The sequence below is a fragment of the Ranitomeya imitator genome, chromosome 3, assembly GCF_032444005.1.
Source record: "Ranitomeya imitator isolate aRanImi1 chromosome 3, aRanImi1.pri, whole genome shotgun sequence".
Classification (NCBI taxonomy): Eukaryota; Metazoa; Chordata; class Amphibia; order Anura; family Dendrobatidae; genus Ranitomeya; species Ranitomeya imitator.
In genome coordinates, this window is record NC_091284.1 from 117,126,370 (window position 1) to 117,146,843 (window position 20,474).

The 20,474-nt window shown below is 46.6% G+C and overlaps 1 protein-coding gene across 1 annotated transcript; it reads left to right on the forward strand.

Moving 5' to 3' along the window:
• The first annotated feature begins 3,219 nt into the window (after window positions 1-3,219).
• On the forward strand, window positions 3,220-20,474 carry PRKRIP1 (PRKR interacting protein 1). The gene is made up of 6 exons (XM_069761317.1): window positions 3,220-3,521; window positions 5,349-5,427; window positions 6,639-6,739; window positions 6,981-7,066; window positions 9,980-10,026; window positions 19,647-20,474. The coding sequence occupies exons 1-6, from the start codon at window positions 3,399-3,401 to the stop codon at window positions 19,724-19,726; spliced, it is 516 nt and encodes a 171-aa protein (XP_069617418.1). The 5' UTR covers window positions 3,220-3,398; the 3' UTR covers window positions 19,727-20,474.

Here is a 20,474-nt window from a genome sequence, read left to right on the forward strand (position 1 = left end):
TTCTGCATCTGCCGCGTAATGGATCACTTACGGCAACACTGCGTTTGGTTTCATTCATTCCCTATGGGATTTGCGGTACTTGCTGTGATCTGGGAAATGCAGTACCATACCTCCCAACTTTTGAAGAAGGGAAAAAGGTGTAAAGGTTGCAGCGCACGTAGTGCGCCGCGGCAAATTTTGGGCCACGCCTCTGACCACACCCATTTCACAACTAATCACACCCATATCCAAGTCCCAACCACACCCATTCAGCACTGCTGATCACACTGTTTCATATACAATAATTAAAACCAAAAAAATATGGCCACGCAGTGCTCCATACTGTATAATGGCTATGCAGTGCTCCACATACTGTATAATGGCCCTACATGATGCTCCATACTGTATAATGGCCCCACATGATGCTCAATACTGTATAATGACCTCACATGATGCTCAATACTGTATAATGGCCGCACATGATGCTCAATACTGTATAATGGCCCTACATGATGCTCCATACTGTATAATGACCGCACATGATGCTCAATACTGTATAATGACCGCACATGATGCTCCATACTGTATAATGACCTCACATGATGCTCAATACTGTATAATGGCCACACATGATGCTCAATACTGTATAATGACCGCACATGATGCTCAATACTGTATAATGGCCCCACATGATGCTCAATACTGTATAATGGCCGCACATGATGATCCATACTGTATAATGACCGCACATAATGCTCCATACTGTATAATGGCCGCACATGATGCTCCATACTGTATAATGGCCATACATGATGCTCCACACTGTATAATGACCGCACATGATGCTCCATACTGTATAATGACCTCACATGATGCTCCATACTGTATAATGGCCACACATGATGCTCCATACTGTATAATGGCCACACATGATGCTCCATACTGTATGATGGCCACATATGATGCTCAATACTGTATAATGACCACATATGATGCTCCATGCATACTGTATAATGGCCAACCCCCCCCCCCCCTCCCATCATGTATGCATGGCTCATCTCCCCCTCCCTGTATGCATAGGTGGCTCAGGCACTGGCTCATCTCCCATCCCCCCCCCTTGTATGCGTGGCCCATCTCCCCCTCCCTGTATGCATGGGTGGCTCAGCACTGGCTCATCCCCCCCCTATGTGTGGCTCATCTCCCCCCCCCCCCTATGCGTGGCTCATCTCCCCCTCCCTGCTGTATGTATGCAGCATGGGTGGCGCATGGGTGGCTCAGCACTGGCTCATCCCACCCCCCCCCCCCCCTATGCGTGCACTGGCTCATCTCCCATCCCATCCCCCCCGGGCCGGCCCCGGGCCCCGCCGTATGCTTGGCTGGCTCGTCATCACCCCCCCTGGCCCCTGCCCTGGGCCTGGCCGCGTGGGGGTGGCTCCATCATCGGCTCCCCGACGCGACGCTCCCATCTTGTATGGCTCGTCGGCTCCCCGTCCACCACGGTCCTCCTTCATCCTCCCCGGCTCCCCCCGTCCTCCCTGGCGCTGTCATCATTAAGTTACCTCACTGTACACCGCGGACCGCGGCCGCGCAGAAGAACGGAATCCAGGCTCCACCACCTCTGTGCTCTGTCCCACTCCCTGCGCAGCAATGTCCCTATTTTGCCCCGCCCCTTATCCCCCCCGGCGCCACCGCTGATGCCTCCTTGCTGGCCCAGCCCCCCCCTTGAAGACATGCGGACAGTATTGTTGACTATGACATACTCACCTCACCTGCTCCAGCGGTGCCGGCTGGTCTGCTCTCAGCGACTGCAACTCGCCCTGTGAGCGCCGCGGTCAGATGGTGCCGCCTGATTAAGGTGATGAATATGCATGCATATTCATCACCTTAATCAGGCGGTACCATGTGACCGCGGCTCACTCAGGGGGCGGGGCCAAACCGGACTTTATAATAATTAAAAAAAAACCCTGCTCAGGTGCCGCCCACCCTGCATTGCCCCGCCCTAGGCACGTGCCCTCGAGTGCCTAGTGGCAAATACGGCCCTGGGGCTGGTATTTATCACTCACCATATGGTGGTAATATCTATGTTGGTCTTTATATAGATTATCTTCAGTAATAGCGCGGTCATCTGCTGAGGTTCCCCTCCACTATTAGGGTGCGTCACCCAGTTGTAATCAAGGTTACCTGGTTAGGGGCCCACTCAGAAGCTTCGCTAAACCAAAACCCTAGCTAGACCTCCGAGTGGGGCGAAGTTGCGCAGATCTCGTCTCCTGAGATCTCGATCTAAGCATGCACTGCCTCTGGCGGGGCACTTTCCCAAAACCCACCGCAGGTATATGTATGGGAGAGGGGACCTCCACTCACTGGTGCCGACATTTATAGCACTCGTCTTGCCGCCGCCGCTGACCTCCTGAATCAGCGACTCTGGCTCCCGTGACGCCTGTCCACTCCCACCACCCCCCAGGTAAGATATATCTGGATTTTAAGTACACCCTTTTCCTTTCAAATTTTGAAGAAAAAAAGTGCATCATAATCCAAAAAGCACAGTATGTTCAAGTTTTTGAACGTCTTTTAACCACTTCAAGTTTCTAAAAACGCCCAGTGGTTAGGTGACAAAGCAATGGAAAAGCACCAACGACGCCTGGAAGATGGCTGGACGTGTTTTCGAGCATTTTACTGCCGGTTTCTTCATTTTTCAATACAGTGAAAAAGGCAACTGGAGAACGACAGTAAAAAAAATACATCACAAAAATGATGGGAAAAAAAACATATAAACACCCGCGGCCAAAACCATTGGAAAAACTCTCTGTAAAAGACAGAAAAAGAAAAACAAGAAACTCTTCGGATAAAAAAAACGCCAGAGTTTCCTGAAGGATTTTCTGCTCGAAAAAAGTTAGGATTCAGCAGAGTTAAATGTGGTGGTGTGCACACAGCCTTGTATGGCTCTTTTTACTTGATTTTTATCTGATTTATAACAGCAAAACACAAGTTAAATATATAGGAAAACAGAAAATGTAAAAGCAAAAAGGTGAAAAATTGTCATGAAACTGAATTGCCTAAATCATTTTTACCCCAAATACATGTTATAAGGTAAAAAGAAATTGTTCTAGGAGGTGGACAACCCCTCTAATTTCCCCAATATTTGTCAACTGAAGAGATCAGAAGTATGGGATGAATATTCATCCAACAGGTACGTCCAGTGCTCAGTTACACCTCCAGGACAGGAGGCTGCACGGAGGCACCGCCAATATGGCGGCTCTGCACACAGCAGCACGGCCTCACACTGGACGCTCCGTGTTGTAGTTTATGCCTTTGACCACTTGAGGCAGCCGAGCTCTGTTATAAATATAGTTGCGTGTGAGAGAAGGCGCCTCGTGGATGACGTCATTAGTTCGGGTCGAGGTAAACAAGTAATCGTTAACATGGCAGCGGAGACAGGGGCGACAAAGCCGGCGCGACCGAAAAAGGAGCCTCAGCCGCTGATTATCCCGAAAAATGCCACCGACGAGCAGAGGCTGAAGCTGGAGAGGCTGCTGAGGAATCCGGTGAGCTGCTGACATTATGCAGTGCTGTCCAGGCTCCGTACAGAGCAGTAGCTGCAGGGCTCTCCCCACAGCAGTTACTGGGAAAGTATTCTTCTGTAGGGCGCAAGAGCTGCAGGTCCTGTCCTGTCACATACCCCCCCCCCCCCCCCCCGCATGTCCCGTCTCGTGCAGCCCCCCCGCATGTCCCGTCTCGTGCAGCCCCCCCGCGTGTCCTGTCACATACCCCCCCCCCCCGCATGTCCCGTCTCGTGCAGCCCCCCCGCATGTCCCGTCTCGTGCAGCCCCCCCGCATGTCCCGTCTCGTGCAGCCCCCCCGCATGTCCCGTCTCGTGCAGCCCCCCCGCATGTCCCGTCTCGTGCAGCCCCCCCGCATGTCCCGTCTCGTGCAGCCCCCCCGCATGTCCCGTCTCGTGCAGCCCCCCCGCATGTCCCGTCTCGTGCAGCCCCCCCGCATGTCCCGTCTCGTGCAGCCCCCCCGCATGTCCCGTCTCGTGCAGCCCCCCGCATGTCCCGTCTCGTGCAGCCCCCCCGCATGTCCCGTCTCGTGCAGCCCCCCGCATGTCCCGTCTCGTGCAGCCCCCCCGCATGTCCCGTCTCGTGCAGCCCCCCCGCATGTCCCGTCTCGTGCAGCCCCCCCGCATGTCCCGTCTCGTGCAGCCCCCCCGCATGTCCCGTCTCGTGCAGCCCCCCCGCATGTCCCGTCTCGTGCAGCCCCCCCGCATGTCCCGTCTCGTGCAGCCCCCCCGCATGTCCCGTCTCGTGCAGCCCCCCCGCATGTCCCGTCTCGTGCAGCCCCCCCGCATGTCCCGTCTCGTGCAGCCCCCCCGCATGTCCCGTCTCGTGCAGCCCCCCCGCATGTCCCGTCCCGTCTCGTGCAGCCCCCCCGCATGTCCCGTCTCGTGCAGCCCCCCCGCATGTCCCGTCTCGTGCAGCCCCCCCGCATGTCCCGTCTCGTGCAGCCCCCCCGCATGTCCCGTCTCGTGCAGCCCCCCCGCATGTCCCGTCTCGTGCAGCCCCCCCGCATGTCCCGTCTCGTGCAGCCCCCCCGCATGTCCCGTCTCGTGCAGCCCCCCCGCATGTCCCGTCTCGTGCAGCCCCCCCGCATGTCCCGTCTCGTGCAGCCCCCCCGCATGTCCCGTCTCGTGCAGCCCCCCCGCATGTCCCGTCTCGTGCAGCCCCCCCGCATGTCCCGTCTCGTGCAGCCCCCCCGCATGTCCCGTCTCGTGCAGCCCCCCCCCGCTATATCCTGCATGATGAGCTTTACCCTGCTATATTTTTGTATATTTTATGGTTAAATAAAAATATATATTTTTCTTGTATAAAAACACTCTTTTGGGGTTTTTCTTCATTATTTTGAAATCCCCTTTAGTTGTATATGTATTATTAGAGTGATCCACTTTGATGGATATTTTTTGGTGGAATTAGATGTTCTAATATAGTAGTGTGTATAAAAAATAAATGTTTTTCTCCATGGTGCTCAGTACCACCTCTATATTACCCCTCTTGTTTGCCACCAGCCCTGCAATGATGTCATCCCATCCATCAGTGACCGCTGCAGTCAATCTCTTTGACTCAGTGGTGATGTTTTTATGTAGCGCACAGAGCTGCTGAAGGAAATGATTGTGTAAAGCTGTTACATTAGTGCGGACTCTGATGGTCTGGCCAGCTCTCATAAGTCATGGTAGGAAACATAAACTGGTGCATTGTGAACCCAAGCAGCAGCAGCAGCAAGGTAACAGTGACAATACCTAAAGGTAAACCTATTGAGAAATGTATTGTTTTAATCTTTTTAATTAGACTGCTTACAATAAATTATGTTTATTACAGGATAAGGCCGCTCCAATACCAGAAAAACCAAAAGAATGGACCCCAAGATCTGCCCCGGAGTTTGTCAGAGACGTTATGGGTGAATAGTTCTGTTTTTGTTCATTTGTTTTCATTCAGATGACAATGAGTGTGAAAGAGGAATCCTGATAGATCGGCAAGTGCTACTGTTTTCCTTTCTACAAAGTTTGACTTTGCCTAATGTTTTGCAGCTGCTGTAATAAAGGGACGTTCTTTTTGTTTTGATGAGCTCGTTCCACTTATTTAACGTGGCATTAAAGTAAAGCTTTATAGTGTCTCATTGCACCATAGCAACATTGGCTTTGGCCCTATGGCAGACAGATGTGACATGGCGTAATGCGACAAACGGGCAACACCAAAGCACAGATCAGCTGAAAGTGTCACTCATGGAAATAGTCCGAAATCTTCAGTGTTGTTCATATTCATTCAATATTTCTAGAAGTCCTTGCATCTATATTAGTGCAATACAATCATGTGTTCTGGACAGAATGCAGTAATCAGTATATTATGAGTCACTAGGTTTGCTTCATTTTAAAGAATTCTCTTAAAAATTCTTACTCCATCGTCTGCCCTAAATTAGGTGTAAAATGGAGTGTAAGTACATTACAATCCTTACCAATTGAGGTTTGCTTCGTTTTCTCCATTGCCGGCTCCTACAGTATCTACTATGTGAAGTGGCAGCTGCTTTCTCAATGTAAGCCTGTGAGACTCGGAGCAAGATTCCATATACTTACATTGAGCGAAAATGGAAATATTCAGCACAACCATTCAGTGAATAAAATCCTGTGTCAAGAGCGATGCTGCAACCTGTGGAAAGTGGTCGTTAAGTATTTTAATCTGCTTTCACACCCCAATTAGGATGGATTGCAGAATGAAATTTTTGATTAGATCTTCTTAAATTTGAAGATGTATAAATTGTAAGTTACCGTATTTTCCGGCGTATAAGATGACTTTTTCACCCCTGAAAATCTTCTCAAAAGTTGGGGGTCGTCTTATACGCCGGGTACGGTGTGTGCAGGGAGCGGTCCTGGATGGTTCCCAGGGCCTGGAGGAGAGGAGACTCTCCCTCAGGCCCTGGGATCCATATTCATGTAAAAAAAAAAAAGAACAAAAAATAAAAAATATGGCTATACTTACCTTCCGTCGGCCCCTGGCTCTCAGCGGTGCAACAGGCTGTCTCCGTTCCCAAGGATGCATTGTGCGAAGGACCAGAAGATTGTCATTTTAGCACTTCCCCTTTAAGCAGTGCAGTCTAACCATTTTATGTTTTAGGGTCTAGTGCTGGGGCTGGCAGCGGAGAATTTCATGTTTATAGACACCTTCGTCGCAGAGAGTATCAAAGACAAGATTTTATGGATTCCCTGTCTGAGAAGGTGAGTTGTAATGGCCTTCAATCAAGAAGTGATCTGATGGTTGTCGTATTTGCACTAAATGGCAACCAACACTTTGCTATCAGTACTTTAGGAAACTAAGTATTAAGGTGTAATATGAGATGTTTGTAAGGGAACTGCATAAAGTAAATGTGGGATTATCATATAAAACAGATAGTTAATATTATTGAGTAGAGTCAAATAGAGTTTCTCAACTTGACTATGTCCAATCTTTTTCTGTTAGCAAAAATTAGATGAAGACTTTCAAAAGAAATTAAGAGAGAACCAAATCCAGGCTGAAGAGAGAACAGCGAAGCGACGATTAAAACGGTAAAGCTTAGATTTTTTTTGTAACACTTTTAGTGCATGTTTAGTAAGGGTATGTGTCCACGTTCAGGATTGCATCAGGATTTGGTCAGGATTTTATGCAGGTAAAATCCTGACGAAATCTGCACCAGAGGTCACTGGCAGGTCACCTGCGTTGTTCTTGCGTTGTTTCAGCATTGCAAGGACATGCTGCGTTCTGAAAAGACGTGCCGCGTGTCCGTTTCCTCGGGTCTGCCGCGTGCGTCTTTTAATGCATGGTGGAGACGGGATTTCATGAAATCCCCTCCACTATGTTGTAACATCTGGACGCTGCGTGTTTGACGCTGCGGCTCTTTCCTGAACGTGGAAACATACCCTAAGGGTATGTGCACACAATGCGGATTTTGCTGCAGATCCGCAGCGTTTCCGCAGCTGCGGGTCCGCAGCAGTTTCCCATGCGTTTACAGTTCAGTGTAAACCTATGGGAAACAAAAATACGCTGTGCACATGCTGCGGAAAAAAAAACGCCCAGGAATGCAGCATGTCACTTCTTTCTGCTAATTCTGCAGCGGTTTTACAACTGCCCCTATGGAAAACCGCAGAAAAACCGCGATAAATCCGCAGCGGTTTTCCACTGCGGATTTATCAAATCTGCTGAAATCCACTGCAGAAAAATCCGCAGTGGACCTAGAGTACGTGTGCACATACCCTAATAGTAAAACTCCAGCATGCCAGTGTGTAGGTAAGGATTAGTTCACATTTGCACTAGTAAATTTATTTTTTAGGTTGTGTAATAGCACCAGAAAAATTTATTCAAATGGGTCCTTTTTATGACGGACACATCTGAAAGACTCCATTCGCTATAAGTGGGTCTTTCTGATTTTGGTGGTTGTGTCTGGCGCCTGTCACGCTGATGTGAATGGAGCCCAAGTTTGGAAAATAGAGTTGTGCATTGCAATTGTTCATGAAAGATTCCTTCACACTCTCTAAGGGTATGTGCACACGATCAGGAATTGGCAGCGCTTTGGACACAGTGTATGTTCGCTGTGTTGAAAGCGCTGCCGGCTATTGTACACAGGTGAATCCGCATGTGTTCATTGACCCGCAGCGTTTACTGATCATGTGTAGAGATGAGCAAATCGCTTGGGATAACTTACTGAATAGCTGCATCGGGAATCTGGATACCTCGATCGCTTTGGCTGATCAGCTGTTCGGCTCCACAGCTGCATGTGTCGTGGCTGTGTGACAGTCACAACACGTGCATGGAGAGCCCAACAAACAGGCTTGTTCAGCCTCGCTCAATACACTTACATTCAGCAAGGCCATGCCCATCTAGTCGGCATGTGGCCACATGTTTAGCTGTCACGTGACACTGGCAGTCACGTGACCATCCACTCTCACCGCCAACACCGATGCGCACACTATAAAGATTGAGTGATGCAATCTTATACGGTGACTGCAGACTTTCACCAGAAGACAGCACAACCACCTTTTTAAATCCTGGACAATTAGCACTCGAAAGCCTATTGGCTTCTCATCCCTTCGGCGCTCGCCATGTGTCCAAACAGAAATTTCTGACAACATATTGGGTATTGTCGCATTTGGGATCAATTGCAATACAAATGATAAAGTCAATTTTTTTTCTTAGAACCACTCGAGAAAATGTTTGTTTCCAAAATACCAGCATTATAGAATTCTATGAAACAGCTGTGGGTTCAAAATGCTCCCCACACCTTCATGAAGTATTTCCTAAGGAGTGTAGCTTACAATATGGGATCACTTGTGGGGGAATTTATGCTGTTTTGGCACATTTGGACCTCTGTAAAAGCGACATGGCGACAAGTCAAATGGCGCTCTTTCCCTTCCGTGCCCTGCCGTGCATCCAAACAGTAGATTTTGGGGTGCATTTTTTTCTCATTACCCTTGGAAAAAAAGAGGCTTAGGCTGTGTGCACACGTTGCAGATTTTTCGCGTTTTTTTTCGCGTTTTCGCTATAAAAACGCATACATTATGCATCCCATCATTTAGAATGCATTCTGCAATTTTTGTGCACATAATGCGTTTTTTTTCCGTGAAAAAAACGCATCGCGGTAAATAGCGCAGCATGTTCATTAATTTTGCAGATTTTTTGCGGATTTCCCACTATATTATTGCATTGGCAACCTCCGGAAAAATCCGCAAAAATAATGCACAAAAAACTCTGTAAAAACGCAAGAAACAAGCATGCGGATGTCCTGTTTTGCTCAGGAAATTTCTGCAAGAAATCCTGAACGTGTGCACATAGCATTAAAGCAAGATTTTAGTTGAAAGAATGTAATTTTTTTTTAAATTCCACTTTGCACTAATTCCTGTGAATCACATAAAGAGTTAAAAAATTTTCATTAGTAATATTATTTTTATACCACCAGCATATTCTGCAGCAATTTAAAAATCAGAGGGGATATATATGTATGAACTATGTAAAACATTACACAGAAATACATTATTTACCAATTCAGACAAGAGAAGCTTCCAATCTATGAGCTGCATGGCTCTGTTGGCAGAGGATTCGTACAAAATACCCAGACATACTACAGAAATCAGTGTGAACAGGGTTGAAATGTTTTCAGTGCGGTCTGATGGTTGTTGCAGGTCTGGGTCTGGCGCCTCCCATCTTCTTGCAATGCTGCCCTCCTGCTTGCTTTGTCTCTCCCGGCATTGCATTCCTGCGCAGGCGTACTTCCCTGCCCTGTTGAGGGCAGACCAAAGTACAGCAGTGCGTAAGCGCCGGGAAAGGTCAGAGAGGCCCAGTAGATAAGCCCTGAAAGGTGGTGGCCGCATCTTATAGCAGCCAAACCTGGTGACAGGTTCCCTTTAAAGATTGTGCTGTCAGGAAGGTCCATGCTGACTTCGGTGGTAAAGGGTTAGATATTCACTGGACTTTTTCTCCCTCTGCAGGCTTAAAAACAAGGAGAAGAAAAAGATGAAAAAAACAGAGGGAAAAGGTATAGTTTTTACAAATACAAAAAAACTTTAATTTCAGTGAAATGCATAATGGCATGGATACAATATTAGAGTTGGAAGGGACCTCCAGGGTCATCGTGTCGAACCCTCTTGTCAATGCAAGGATACACTAACCCATCTCAGACAGATGTCTGTCCAGCCTTTGTTTGATGACTTCCATTGAAGGAGAACTCTCCACCTCTCGTGGCAGCCTGTTCCACTCATTGATCACCCTCCCTGTCAAAAAGTTTTTTTCTAAGACTGATTACCGTATATACTCAAGTATAAGCCGACCCGAGTATATGCTGACCCCCCCCCCTAATTTTGCCACAAAAACTGGGAAAACTTAATGACTCGAGTATAAGCCTACGGTGGGAAATGCAGCAGCTACCGGTAAATGTCAAACGTAAAAATAGATACCAATAAAAGTAAAATTAATTGAGACATCAGTAGATTAAGTGTTTTTGAATATCCATATTGAATCAGGAGCCCCATATAATGCTCCATAAAGTTTATGATGGCCCCATAAGATGCTCCATATTAAAATATGCCCCTTATAATCCTGCATAATGGTTAATGGCCCCATAAGATGCTCCATAGACACATTTGCCCAATATAGTGCTGCACAAATGTTGATTATGGCTCCATAAAGATATTTGCGCCATATAGTGCTGCACAAACGTTATGGCCCCATAGATGCTCCATACAGACACTTGCACCATTTGCTGTTGCTGCGATTAAAAAAAAAAAAATCACTCGCCTCTCCGTCGCTCAGGCCCCCGGCACTTTCAATATTCGCCTGACTTCGTTCCGGCACCGCTTCATCTTCAGCATCTTCTGCACTGACGTTCAGGCAGAGGGCGTGTACTAACCACGTCACCGCGCCCTCTGACCTGAGCGTCGCTGCAGAAGACGCTGAAGACGGAGTGGCGCCGGAACGAGGAGCAGGTGAATATCGCCCAGCGCTCCCCTACCCGTTTTACTCACCTGCTCCTGGTGCGGTCCCTGCAAGTCCCTGGCTTCCCCGGCGCCGGCAGCTTCTTCCTGTAGTGAGCGGTCACCGTTACCGCTCATTACCTTAATGAATATGTGGCTCCACCCCTATGGGAGGTGGAGTCGCATATTCATTACTGTAATGAGCGGTACCATGTGACCGCTCAGTACAGGAAGAAGCTGCCGGCGCCAGGGAAACCAGGGACGCGCAGGGACCGTGCCAGGAGCAGGTGAGTATTAGACAGCCCCCGCTCCCCCTCCCCTGCCGACCCCTCGGTATGACTCGAGTATAAGCCGAGAGGGGGACTTTCAGCCCCCCAAAAATGGGCTGAAAATCTCAGCTTATACTCTAGTATATACGGTAGATATTTTCTTCCTTTCAGTTTAATTCCATTGCTGTTTCCATGTGCAAATCAGAATAATGATGATCCCTCTACACTGTGAAAACTTGAGATTTTTGTAAACAGCTATTAAGTCTCCACTTAGCCTTCTATTTTGCATGCTATAACCGTTCCTTGTAGGACATACCTTGCAGTCTGCTCACCATCCTGGTAGCTCTTCTCTGAACTTGCTCCAGTTTTTTTGTCTTTTTTAAAATGTGCCCAAAACTGGACACAGTATTCCAGGTGAGGCCTGACCAAGGAGAAGAAGAGGGGGAGAATTACTTCACATGATCTATACCAGGGGTCCCCAACCTGTAGCTCGGGAGCAACATGTGGCTCGCGAGCTTGTGATGTGTGGCTCGCGGCTGCCTGCCAGCTTGGTGCATTAGCACCAGGTGTAAATAACTATTAAGATCAGATCTCTAAATGGTGACTTGTGTGTAGCCCTGTACAGAAGAGCAGATCTGAATGGGGGTGAGATAGGAAACCGTGGAGCTTGGCATACTGCCTTGATGTGATTTCAGTGGAAAAGCTTTGGTTGTCATACCAGTAATGGAGGCTCTCGGTAACACTACTGTGAGTGGGGAAGAAGCTGGTTGTGGCTCGCGACCCTCTCTGAGCTGAACGTGGCTCACGACCCTCTTTTCACAGCTGGATGTGGCTCTCAAGGTCAGAAAGGTTGGGGACCTCTGATCTAGACTCTATGCTTCTCTTAATAGATCCTAGAACTGTTTGCTTTTTTTTTTTTTTGCTGCTGCTGCATCACACTGTTGATTCATGTGCAGTCTGTGATCTATTAGTATGCCCAAGTCTTTTTCCCATGTTGCTTAGTTCTATTTCTCCCATTCTATAGATGTAATTGTCCGTTTTGTTGCCTAGATGTAGAATTTTGAATTTATCCCTGTTAAATACCATTCTATTAATCACTACCCATTGTTCAAGCTTGTTTAGATGCTTCTGAATCCTTTTTGCCTTCTCTAGTGTTAGCTATCCCTCCTAGCTTTGCATAGTCTGCAAATTTGATTAGTTTCCTTCATTTCCCTTATCTAGATCATTATAAAATTGTTGAACAATACTGGAAAACATTTGAAACACTTTTCCAATTGGATGTGCAACCATTTCTCACCACTCTAAGAGTATAATCACTGAGCCAGTTATGAACCCACCGTAAACTTGTCAATAACATACTTGGTTATCTTTTCAATAATGATAGTATGAGATACTTTATCGAATGCTTTGCTGAAGTTGAGATCTACTGCACCGCATTTCCCTGATCCACCCAGTCAGTGATTCCATCGTGGAAGGAAATTAGTTTAGTTTGGCATGACTTTGTGCTACAGACCGATGCTGGCTCTAGTTAATTACTGTATTCTTATCCAAGTAATTGCATACATGCTGTTTAATAATTTGCTCAAATAAATTTCCTGGCATAGAAGTAAAGCTCTCTGACCTGTAATTTCCTGGCTCCATCTTCCTTCCTTTTTTGAAGATGGGGACAAAATTTGCCCTCTCCAATCTTCTGTGGCTATTCTGGCTAGTGGTTCTGCAATTTCCTCTGCCAACTTTTTCAGTGTCCTAGATGAAATTCATCTGGGCCAGGATATTTAAATTAGCTAAGTGTTCCCTCATCATTTCACTTTTTGTGGATAAAGTGGATTCTTTTATTCCTTCGATGGCATCGTGAAGATCAGTTGATGCTACAGTTGATGTTACATTTGCTTTCTTAAGGTACCTTCACACTCAGCGACGCTGCAGCGATACCGACAACGATGTCGATCGCTGCAGCGTCGCTGTTTGGTCGCTGGAGAGCTGTCACACAGACAGCTCTCCAGCGACCAACGATCCCGAGGTCCCCGGGTAACCAGGGTAAACATCGGGTTACTAAGCGCAGGGCCGCTCTTAGTAACCCGATGTTTACCCTGGTTACCAGCGTAAAAGTAAAAAAAAAAAAAACACTACATACTTACCTACCGCTGTCTGTCCCCGGCGCTGTGCTTCTCTGCACTCCTCCTGCACTGTATGTGAGCACAGCGGCCGGAAAGCAGAGCGGTGACGTCACCGCTCTGCTTTCCGGCCGCTGTGCTCACAGCCAGTGCAGGAGGAGTGCAGAGAAGCACAGCGCCGGGGACAGACAGCAGTAGGTAAGTATGTAATGTTTTTTTTTTTTTTTTACTTTTACGCTGGTAACCAGGGTAAACATCGGGTTACTAAGCGCGGCCCTGCGCTTAGTAACCCGATGTTTACCCTGGTTACCAGTGAAGACATCGCTGGATCGGTGTCACACACGCCGATCCAGCGACGAAATAAAGTTCTGCACTTTCTTCAGCGACCAACGATCTCCCAGCAGGGGCCTAATCGTTGGTCGCTGTCACACATAACGATTTCCTTAACGATATCGTTGCTACGTCACAAAAAGCAACGATATCGTTAACGATATCGTTATGTGTGACGGTACCTTTTAGAGAACGCAGATGTAAAATAGGAATTTAAAGGTCCGGCCTTATCAACATAATGTTTGACCACTTCACCCTTTTTATCCTATAAAAATCCTATAGCATCTTTGACTTTTCTTTTGCTTTTGACAACCCCCCAAAATCCTTTTTTACTGCTTTTGGTCTCCCTTGCAAGCCTTACTTCATTACTGGCTTCAGCTTTTCTATCTCTTACCCTGCATTCCCAGCAGAGAGCATTCTTCTTTCGATATGCCCCCCTATTTTCATTTAATTTACATTTCTTTTTTACCAAGTGTTTTAAGTTCTGTGTTCATCTGTCCTGGTCTCGTTAAGTGCTTCAAATTCTTTCTTCTTTTTGGGATTGTGCAGTGACAATTTAATTTAGCAAAATCTCCCATCCTTTTTGGACATTTTTTTTTCATTTAGAACATCCAGCCATTGGACCTTTTCTACCCTTTTTCTGAGTCTATTAAAATCTGCCTTTCTGAAGTCCATCCTTAAAGCCTGAGTCCTCGCAGGTCTACCTCCTATTGTAGTTCAGAATTTGAGGATAGCATGATCGCTGACTCCTAAATTCAAACCACCTTTACTTCCTCAACCATTTCCTCCCTGTTGGTAAGAATGAGGTCCAACATTGCAGATCCTCTTGTTCTCTCTTCTACCTGTTGAAAGAAGAGAGAAGATAAGAATTTTCTGGACCCGGTAGTTTTGCCTGAGAGAGATTCCCAACAAATATCTGGACAGTTAAAATCTCCCATGACATGATAACATCCTGAGAGGGCTTTGGGGTATGTGTACACGTTGAGTATTTGCAGCAGATTTTTCACAACCAAAATCAAAGTGTTTGCAGGAAACATGCTGCTTAACCCCTTTCTGCCATCGGACAAAATAGTACGTCCGATGGCAGAACCCCCGCTTTGATGCGGGCTCTGGCGGTGAGCCCGCATCAAAGCCGGGACGTGTCGGCTGTTTTGAACAGCTGCCATGTGCCCGCAAAAGGCGTGGGCGGAATCGCGATCCGCCCGTGCCTATTAACTAGTTAAATGCAAATAAATTTATAGAATTTATACAATGTGATTTTCTGGATTTTATTTTGTATATTCTAACTCTCAATTTTAAAATTAACCTAGCTAACATAGAGAAAACTCAAAAAAACACATCATAAAAAGAAGACTCACCAAAACCTTGTCAAATGACAAATGCACTAGCAGGGTGCAGCAGGCCCCCACTGATAAAGGCTGGAGCAGCACAGGTGCAAGCTACTGCTGAGAACCACCACCCACTCACCTAAATAATAGAGGGGTTGGCTGTCTAGTAGCAAAAATGCACACAGGTAGGGCTTGCATAAAACGCTATTCACACAGGTAGTGAGTGGGTGGTTGTTCTCATCAGTAGCTTGCACCTGTGCTGCAGCCACAATGAGGCTCTGGACCAGGGGTGTCAAACTGCATTCCTCAAGGGCCGCAAACAGGTCATGTTTTCAGGATTTCCTTGTATTGCACAGGTGATAATTTAATCACCTGCACAGAATGATTCCAGCACCTTGTTCAATGCTAACGAAATCCTGAAAACATGACCTGTTTGCGGCCCTTGAGGAATGCAGTTTGACACCCCTGCTCTGGACCATGTCTTTCCTATTAGAGGCCCGGTGAGAGCCAAGGCCTGAGTAATCCTCGGACAGGACATCCGAAACCACCATGGCTGACTCCAGGGAAAAAGTTGTCCGTCGGCAGAGGTCAGAGGGAGTGGGAGGAAGCACTAGAACGACGCTCCCACCTAGATCTATTACGGACCATGATGGTAGGCACAGCCAGAGACTCCTGCGATCTGCTAGTAACGGCAGAAGTAGGAAGGGAAAATCTGTCAAGGACGGACACCAGGGACTACTTGTTTATTGCTAGAGGGTTTGTAGTTAGAGGGGCCTTCCTTTCCCCCTGACTTATTCAGGGTCAGTAGTACAGGGGTCTACCGAACAGGCAGTCTGGGCCTGTGCGCTGTTCTCCCCGGTCTCCGGGGCCTCTGTTATAAATATAGGCCAAGGCTTCAGCGCGGCCTAACAGGGTTTGTAGTAGAGGGATTTTTCCTTTTAGGTATAGACCTTTTTTGGTCTATAGGGGGTCTGTTTTTTCTCCTTTCTGGGTTACCTGACAGGCAGTCCAGGCCTCCACGCCACGCTCCCTCAAGTAGTACCTTGGTGAGGTTCGTGACCAATTATGGCAGAGAGGTAGCCCACACTGGGATGAGGACACCACTCTCTCCTGGGGCAAAATGCAAACAAAGTGTCTGACAAGAGCAGAGGAAGAAGAGGCAGGAGGGCGAGAGCGCTCTCCTTTAGGGTTAGGCATGATGAGAAGCAGACCCACTATTTGATGGTGCCAGAAGGTTAGGGAACAAAGAGCTGAGGAGAGTGTCAGTCTGCAGAGCTACTCACAGTAAGATGCAGGTCCTGAGGTCTGCTTCCGAACTGTGGAGGTTTCCAGGAGACAACCAGGGCTGCAGGATAATCGTGGAGGAGAAGCGAGTTCCTTGCAGGGATGTCACCTTCCGAGGCCCCATGCCGGCAAATTGCAACCACAGGGAGGAAGAAGCGGGCCTGCAGGGAGAAAGTGTGCACAGGAGAGAAAAGAGGGCGTTACTTCAAAAGCCCTCTCGTTGAGGCCAAAAGTGGGCAGAGCTAACCACTGGGAAGTGGACGGAGGTAATGAAAGTGGGTGGAGCTAGCTGCTGTAAGCAAGAGGGAGCAAGACAGCAATGCCCTGGACACCTGCATGTCCAAGATGAAGGGGCGGAGCTAACCTCCGGAAACAGTAGGAGAGGGTGTGCTATCGACGGGCGGGAAAAGAAGATGCCAAGAAGGTGGTGGAGCCAAATGCTGGAGTTAGGCCACGCCGGGGCCTAAATTTATAACTGAGGCCCCAGAGACGGGAGCGTGGCGTGGAGGCCTGGACTGCCTGTCAGGTAACCCAGAAAGAAGGAGAAAAAACAGACCCCCTATAGACCAAAAACAGACTATACCTAAAAGGAAAAATCCCTCTACTACAAACCCTATTAGGCCACGCTGAAGCCTTGGCCTATATTTATAACAGAGGCCCCGGAGACCGGGGAGAACAGCGCAGAGGCCCAGACTGCCTGTTCAGTAGACCCCTGTACTACTGACCCTGAATAAGTCAGGGGGAAGGGAAGGCCCCTCTAACTACAAACCCTCTAGCAATAAACAAGTAGAGGGATAGGGGGGCAGTAAAACTCATCCATCTTCTTCTGTCATCTTTCTCCGTCCTTTCATTATCTTCATCCTTCTGTTTTTCTTCTTCATCTTCTTCTTTGTCCAGATCTTCTCCCCTGACACCTCTGGTCACCTGACAGAGTGAGAAGAAAGGGAGATGAACCTCTCCATCCAGACTTTTATTGGACGTCCGAGCCTCTTGGGAATGTGGGATGTCCATGCCTCCTGAAACCGACTGGCTCTGGTGGGCGAGTGGGTAGGAGACAGGGGCCAGGACCAATGTTCGGATCACCTAAACACTCACCTGTGATAGGGGTTGGGGGTTCGGCCGAATAGACGTATGAGGTTACGGGATGGCAGTACATGCCGTACTCATAGTCTCTTCCTGAGAGTACAGTTGTGACCCTTAGGCTGCCGTCACACTAGCAGTATTTCGTCAGTGTTTTACATCAGTATTCCTCAGCCAAAACCAGGAGTGGGTGATAAATGCAGAAGTGGTGCATATGTTTCTATTATACTTTTCCTCTAATTGTTCCACTCCTGGTTTTGGCTTACAAATACTGATGTAAAATACTGACCAAATACTGCTAGTGTGACGGCAGCCTTACTCAGAGGAAAGGGTAGAAGATCCATCTGAAAAAGAAGAGACGTTAAACGACGAAAACCGAGGTAGAAATGGGTCTAACTTTTTTATTTGCATAGTGTCAGCCTCCTAGTGGCAGCAGCATTCACCCCATAGTTCCTGTGTCCCCCAATGAGAGGCGATAAAGAAATGGGTCTAGTAAAAGGCCCGTGTCCACCTCCTACTGACGCTAAGCTAAACTTAATATCCTAGTGCCGGTCGGTGGGGTGTACACTGCGGAGCTAACTTTTTTTTGTGCATAGTGTCAGCCTCCTAGTGGCCGCAGCATACACCCATGGTTTCCTGTGTCCCCCAATGAAGCGATGGAGAAATACTTACTTCCCCCACTGTATGTCCACCTATGCGGACCCCTTTTTGCTATACCTGAGTTTTCATTTCTGATTTTATGATTCTACTTGTCCATGACTATTTTTGTAATACTTAATAAAATACACTTCCTATTATTGGTGGATTTTTGACTGGATGTAGGAACATTATATATATATATATATATATATATATATATATATATATATATATATATATATATATATATATATATATATATATATAATTTTATATTTTTGGTATTTTTTGTTTTGTTTTGGGGACTTTTTTTATACATAGTTTGTTCCCCAAAAGATAATCAAAGATCTTCTTTTTCCCCAATGTTACCGGTCATCCATAGGAGTCCCAGTTACATGGGAAAACAGTCTATTAGAGTTACACAAGTCCCTGCAGAGCTGATCTGTGTCTGAAATAACCTAGCAACCCTGATATACCAGCAGAGACCCAGAAACCATGTGATTGCCAGGTCCTACAGACCTGCTGAAGCATCTGTTTGCTATATTGTACTTACTGAGCACTTCATAGTGGTTATACCACAATACAAAATCGGTATTAGGGTTCATGCCCATCTTAAGAAAAAAAAAAAAAAGGTCCGACATCTGTCCAGAAAAGTGGGATGAGTGTCATGCGATTTTCTTGCCGTGCACTACTGGCAGGTAGGTTGCAATTACCTGCCTGTTGGTACTTAGCTGTCTGCCTAGCCTTTGCTGGTTATTATAGGGGGACCCTATATCATATTTTTGGGGGGAGTTCACCATTTTAATAACCGGTAGATGCTTGGTTTACAGCTATGAGCTGATATTAATAGCCTGGGAAGCTCCATAGGTATTACCCCTTCCCAGGCTATAAACATATGCCCCTAGCTGTCAACGTTTTTTCTGCTGGTTAATAAAATACTGTGTGTGGTTTTTTTTCTCATCCCTATCTGAGCTGAGAAAAAGAAATCGTAGGTGAGCAGGCACTCGTAGCTTAACCCCTTTCCGACATGTGCCATAATAAGACACACGTCAGAATCCCCGTTTGGTGTGGGCTCCAGCACTGAGCTTGCTCCTTTCCAGGCACATGAAAGCTGATCTATATAGTGATCCACCCACGGCTATTAACTAGGTAAATGCCGCTGTCAGAGATTAATTTAGAGATTGCATTTAACTTGCACTTACAGGAAGCAGGTCACTAATCCTACCCATCGGTGACCCTGTCACATGATCAGCAGACCTCTATGGTTGTCATGGCCAGATTGCAATGAGTGCCGCCCCGTGGTTGGTGCTAATAGCAAGTGAGCTTTTCTGCTACATGCAGGCTTGCATCATTGCCTGTGTGTAGCAGAGGCGATCAAAGTACTGCAGCTTCTAGTCTCTCAAAAAGGCTATTGAAGCATGCAAAAAGTAAAAAAATAAAGTAGATAAATATCAGAATATATGTTTGGATCAAGAGTTTCCGGAGCTCGTGGCGAAGTTGGGGTAAATGCACTCGCCCACTATCCAAGGAAGCACAGGCAGTAACAGCTATTGACCTATAGAGGACTGATTACTGCACTTCTTATGCTGTATTATTAAAAAAGTCTCACCCTCCTAATTCTTATTTCTATTTTTATTTTTAGCTGGTGCCACAAAAACGGAAAATGGGAAGGAGGCAGAAGCTAGTGCTGGCGATTCAGAAGAGGAAGATTCTGATCAATAGTTCCACTCATTAAAAAAATATATATTTTATAGACTTTACTTACTTTATTACCAACCAATAAGGGTGGTGTCAAGATATGAGAACTGTTGCTAAATTATCACAATTTTTCTACGAAGGATTACATTTATTTGTGTCACATCTTATAGAGTTTCAGGTGCAAAATGTCCAGAATTCTGTGAAGCGATAGTGGATACAGCCGTGCAACACCACTGATGGCACAAAGAAAAATGCCTATTGGAGAACTTATTGTATGAGATGTTCTACAGTGACCATGTACACAAGCTGAATTTGGCCTATACACAGTATAAGTCTTGCTATGGAAATAAACATGTGGTGTTGTGTGTTTTTTTTTTTTTTAAATGTACTGTAATTGGACAATATCTAAACCAGTAACTACAAGGTTTTTTTTCATAAAGTTATATTCCAGCTGTGTAGTAAACTCAAGAAATGAGATCGGCTGCTGGAATGTCTGCAGTTATTTCTGTGTACGGTTTTGAGGTCAGTACAGTGAAAGCACAAGCATGAGAAAGGACATGTTCACACAACAATATTCCTTGTCCTTTCACAATCTGGCTTAAAACCCATAAGACCTGTAATATTTAGTGAACCTATCCGCACTCCACACATCCTTGTTTTTTAATCGATCCATGTGTGTATACTCTTATTATTTATCAGAATGGGCCTTTCAATGTATGAGGTTCTGTTAAACTCCTTCAGTTCACCATCCCTTTTTATCAGTTTTTTTTTT

What these genes read in the sequence shown, in the direction of transcription:
- PRKRIP1 (XM_069761317.1), top strand. Translation starts at nt 3,399, where the DNA reads ATGGCAGCGGAGACAGGGGCGACAAAGCCGGCGCGACCGAAAAAGGAG. An exon ending in AGAGGCTGCTGAGGAATCCG is followed by an intron (nt 3,522 to 5,348) that starts GTGAGCTGCTGA and finishes TGTTTATTACAG; the next exon opens with GATAAGGCCGCTCCAATACC. An exon ending in GCGAAGCGACGATTAAAACG is followed by an intron (nt 7,067 to 9,979) that starts GTAAAGCTTAGA and finishes CTCCCTCTGCAG; the next exon opens with GCTTAAAAACAAGGAGAAGA.